The 5387-nt window shown below is 46.3% G+C and overlaps 1 protein-coding gene across 1 annotated transcript; it reads right to left on the bottom strand.

Annotated features, from left to right (window-relative positions):
• Positions 1-460: 460 nt before the first annotated feature.
• Positions 461-4360, bottom strand: LOC127804713 (probable LRR receptor-like serine/threonine-protein kinase At4g36180). Its single transcript, XM_052341663.1, has one exon. The coding sequence runs from the start codon at positions 4053-4055 to the stop codon at positions 645-647; it is 3411 nt and encodes a 1136-aa protein (XP_052197623.1). The 5' UTR covers positions 4056-4360; the 3' UTR covers positions 461-644.
• Positions 4361-5387: the final 1027 nt, after the last annotated feature.

Here is a 5387-nt window from a genome sequence, read left to right as displayed (position 1 = left end):
AAAATGAAACAGCGAATTGAGAGAGAGAGGAAACGCTGAACAGTTATTGAATTGGTGGGTTGCCCACCGGTTGATTCCGTGGGCCCTCAATCTCTTGTACATTTACACGCCATGGTGACGGCCCATTGATACCTTCTTCCCACTGAAATAAATATAGTTGTTTTCTAGCCTGGCTTCTCCTTGATAGCCCAACCATCGTATTAACGGCTATATTTTCAGTGATTTGTATTTTTTTTGTAATGGGCTAAAACGCAGTTGGAAGCCACGTGATGAAAGGCAGAGCAGAGCCGTGTCCTTTCTCGTCCTTGGCGCGAATCAAGGCGTCGACCCCAGCTCTGTTGTCTCTTTCCTCCGCTTTTACTGCTCAGCTGTCTCCGTCTTTTGACCTCAAAATGTTCGATGTATTGCCTCACTGAACAACTAATTCTACTACTCCTAGCTAGTCCCCACCACCAATCTGTTCTGATCCATACAATCCCGCCCGGCACGGCGTTTCAAATAACAAAACAAAATAGCGAAAAACCAAACCCAAAAACAAGGAACTCCAGAATAAAAAGCCTACTATTACAACTTGAATTCTAGAAACCAAAACAAATAAAAATAAAAATTAACAATTGGAAAAAGTTGGGAATTTTCTTAATCCGTTATGCCGGCGAAGGTTGGGAGGTGGGGTCGGCCGACGACGGGATATCCGGGCCGACCCGGCAGCCTTCGAGCATCAACACGATGTCGGCCATGGTGGGCCGGTCCAGGGGGTCCGGTGCTGTGCAGAGTAACCCAACTTTCACGCCTAGCAAGAACTCTTCCCACTCTGATGATTCTGGGTCGAGCTCAAGCAGCCCCGGCTCTAGCAGCTCCGATATCTGGCCTCTCTGCAATTGCCTCTTTACCCACTTGACTATGTCCTCATCTTGCGTGAACATCACTGGCCGCTTCCCTGTTAGCAGCTCAAGCAACACGATCCCGAAGCTGTAAACATCCGACTCTTTTGTGGCTACCCCTGTCAGTGTTGCTTCTGGGGATACATAACCCACGGTCCCAACTGAGGCTGCTGAAGTTGAGGGCTCTGCGGGCGTTGCTACCATGAGCTTGTCCAGCCCGAAATCGGAGAGATGGGCTTCAAAATCCGCATCGAATAGAACGTTTTGAGGCTTGACATCTCCATGAACCATTGAAGCTGAGTGCAAGAATGCAAGGCCGCGGGCGATTCCAAGCGCTATGAGGTGCCGCATTGGCCAATTGAGGACATGCCCATCTTCGTGGGAGGCTTCTTGGAGGAGTGTTGCGAGGTTTCCATTGGGCATGTAATCGTAGACTAGGAGTCTCAGATCTGGTGGCCCGGCATAGTAGCCCCGAAGGACTGTGAGATTTCGGTGCTTCACTTTTCCGAGGGACTCGGCCTCTTTTCTGAACATGTTTTCGTCTAGTGATCCATCCGGGAGCCTGCGAATTGCCAGCACCATTCCGTCATTGTAACAAGCTTTGAACACTAACCCATACCGAGTCCTGCTCAGTACATTCTCTTCGTCGAATTGCCTGGTCGCCTCTATTGTTTCAGCAAGGGTGATCTTGTTATTGAACATGACAAGCTTTGGTCCCCCATTGTCACCACTGCCGCGCCCACCACTTGCTGCTGAGCTTGCCCTTGCTGGACTCTTTTTCTTCTCCTTAGCTGCCCCTTCTTTGAGCCTTTTCCGCCACCTCAAAAGACTGAAAATGTAGAAGCAACAGCACAATGCCACGAGACAAGCCCCACTGGCAACCATAGCAATTAATAGAATCAGCCTCTTCCTCCTGCTGGAATTGACCACCTCACATTTCCTGTCCAAGGGCCTCCCACACAAATTTTCATTTCCTTCATAGGAAGAAGTATTGTTGAATCTTGAACCCAGCATTGCCGGGATCTCACCCTCAAGGTTGTTTTGGGACACATTGAAGTAGACCAAGCTGGAAATGAGTGAAAGATTTGCTGGAATTTCTCCAGTCAAATTGTTAATGGAGAGATCCAGCACTTCTAGGCTCGACAAATTGGACAATGAGGCTGGTATCTTGCCCGAAAGATTATTTGAGTTTAGCAGAAGAGACCTTAGCGATGAACAATTGGAAATTTGATCTGGGATTTCAGCAGTCAAATTGTTGCTAGCTAAATCAAGGTCGTTCAAATGGGAGAGACGGGAGAGGTCAACTGGAATTGAGCCACTCAAAGAATTAGATCCAAGGTCCAAAACTTCGAGGCTAGAGCAATTCCCTAGCTCAGGTGGAATTGAGCCGGAGAGGTGATTGTTAGACAATGAAAGAACAACTAATGATTTAAGGAAGCCAAAGGTTGGAGAAATGTGACCAGAGAAAGCATTGGAAGAGAGGTTCAAGTAGCGCAAACCCAGCAAGCTGCTGAAACCTTCAGGAACATCCCCAGATAACATGTTCTCTTGCAAAGCAATGACTTGCAGATTTGGTAGACCTGCAAGATCAAGAGGCAACTGGCCGGAAAGATTCTGCTTGCTCAAATCAAGTGTCGTTAGCTTGTAAAGCCGGCCCAAACTAACCGGAACAGGGCCTGAGAAACCATTCCCACTCAAGTTCAGCACCGATAACTGCCTCAAATCCCCAATATTTTCCAGTACTTTGCCGGAAAACTTGTTCCCACTGAGGCTTAGTGTGGTCAAATTGCTCAATGCCATTATCTCCGCTGGCAGGTCTCCGGTCAAGCCATTATCGTTCAAGTTCAGGGCTTCGAGCTCAGTAAGATTGCCAAAACTTGAAGGAACTGAACCAGTGAATTGATTTCCCCCAAGTGACAACGTCATCAAGCCTCTAAGCTCACTCAAAAAAGCAGGAATTTCACCAGTGAGGCCATTTCCTTCAAGATCAAGAACCCGAAGTACGCCGCATTTTGTGATCTCGGCTGGAACCACACCTTTCAGTGAATTATTCGCAATCTTTAGCTCCTCCAATCTCTCTAACCTTCCGATGGAAGCAGGAATTGGACCTGATAATGAGTTTCCCGAAATGTCCAATCTCGTCAATTGGGAAACGTTGGTCAGCCACAGGGGAAACGCGCCTTGTATCTGATTCTGTTGAAGGTCCAAAACCTGCAGAACAGTGAAGCAAGTCGTTGTCTCCGGCGTGATAATATCCGTGATAGCATTAAACCCTAGCTGCACAATTCGAAGAGACGGCGGATAAACCGAGACGTTGCAAAACATGGAAGAAGGGATCGAACCAGAGAGATTGTTGCGCGATAGAGAAACCACTTGGAGTTGCGGTAATGCACCTACTGCCGCTGGTATTACACCGCCAAGGGAGTTGCCTTCGGCGCTCAGGTGTACTAGTGAAGAACAGTTGGCTAACGCCGAAGGTAAAGTCCCTTCCAGAAGGTTGTAATCGAGCCAGAGGTACTGAAGTCGCTGCAGATCGCCCAAGCCAGCCGGGATCTCGCCGGAGAACTGGTTGTAGGACAAGTTGATGAGTTGAAGCTGGGATGAAGTCGGGAAATTTCTCGGTATTTCGCCGGAGAACGAGTTCGACGAAAGGTCGATGAAACGAAGGTTCGGAGGGAGATCGCCGGGGACTTCCCCGATGAGGTGGTTCTCGGCGACATTGAGGATTTGGAGGCCAGTGAGGTTTGCAATTTCCGGCGGGAACTTGCCGGAAAACGAGTTGTATTGCAAGAAAACTGAGTGCAAGGCTGTGCATTTGGAGAGAGAAGAAGGAATGGTACCGTTGAAGAAGTTGGAACGGAGGCTCAGCTTCCGGAGCATGCGCAGGTTAGCGATTTGGCCAGTGAGTGGCCCAGCGAGCTGGAGCCGAGGGAGGCGGAGCTCACTGACCCGGCCGTTGTAGCAGGCGACGCCGCGCCAGTCGCAGGGGGCCAGCGGCGTGGAGGCGTCCCAGGCGTTGAGAGCTCCGAGAGGGTCATGGAGGCTGAGCTTGAAGGAGGTGAGGGCTTCGATTTCGGTTAGGGTTTCGGCGCTGCGCTGGGCGGCGCACGACAAGAAGGGGGCGAGGATAACCCCCGCAAGGAACACTGCAATAAAACACGTCTTAGAGGCCATGATGAGAGGACTTGGAGACGTTGGGGCTCCTTCTGCTTCTACCAGTTTTGTCTTGTGCCGGAAAGGCTGTTGACGTTACGAGACGGCGCAGCGGGAGCGTATGTTAGCAGTGGTGTCCTGAGAGTGGCGGCCGCAGGAGAGGGAGATACAGATACAGGCAAGGCCATATGCTGCGGCACCGTGCGCATTCCCCGCAGAACCTCTCGCTCTCTCTCACTCTCTCTCTTGGGCTTTCTTTTCTTTTCTTTTCATTTCTTTCCCCCAAAACCCTGACGAATGAGCACTTTTTAAGTTAGGAAGAGGCAAATTGGTGGATGGGCTGTCCCTTGTCAAGAGTGAGTAATTTACTAAAAGAAACTTGATGTAGTCTTCGTCTTGGGTGGCTGTGACCATCAATATATTCTATTTAAAAATAAAAATGAATTGAAATATTAAAGTATAATTTATTAATAAAAAAAACAAATATATATACCAAAACTCAAATCCAAAATGTAAATATTGGATGTTCCTCTCTCTATCTTATCGCTTTTAAGCCTCATCATAAATAAATATAAATATAAAAATAATATTTAGTTTCCTTTTGAAATTTAATTTAATTTATTTATGTGGGTCCCTTTAGTTCTGCTGCATCTGCATGCACTTTTATAATTGGCTCCACACTCCGTTTCCCCCCCCCCCCCCCCCCCCCCCCATTGAATTAGGAACAAAGTCCTTTCCAAGTTTGAAATTTCGTATTGAGCCATTGCATTTTGAAATTAACTTGATTTTATATTATAATTAAATCAATATCTTTTATAAATATATCTTTAAGGATAATGTCAAGAGTACATAAAGTTAAAAGTCCATCTTGAGATGCCTTTTTTTATGGGTGTTACTGTCATTCACCTTACCATTTTTGATAAAAAAATAAATAAATTTAAGTTTAATTTATAATAATTATATAAAAAATAAATTTAAATTTGAGAATTCAAATCGTTCATAAGGGGAGCCAATATAGACCCAGTGTAGATCATGGCCCTCATTGAGGCTTGGCTCTCCATTAATTTGGCCCACACTAAAACTGTCCAAAATCTGCAAATCCTCTCGTGTCTCACTTTCATTTCTTTTTTCATTCAAGCGCCAGCCCTTAGTCGCCGCCCACCCCTCTACGCCTTGTCCTTCACAATTAAATAAATTATATTAATTTTTAATATATTTATATTATTTATTATTTGTTTTAATAAATTTCGCCTTCACTGAAAATATTTTTTAGCTCCGCCCCTGTCCATCAATCCTTATTAATTATTGAGACAACTTCAAAGGACAGTTAAAAGCCCATCTATCATATATTTA

This window comes from Diospyros lotus, chromosome 6 (genome assembly GCF_014633365.1).
Source record: "Diospyros lotus cultivar Yz01 chromosome 6, ASM1463336v1, whole genome shotgun sequence".
NCBI lineage: Eukaryota > Viridiplantae > Streptophyta > Magnoliopsida > Ericales > Ebenaceae > Diospyros > Diospyros lotus.
The sequence above is the reverse complement of the archived record's forward strand: the minus strand, read 5'-3'. Positions and strand labels throughout refer to the sequence as shown.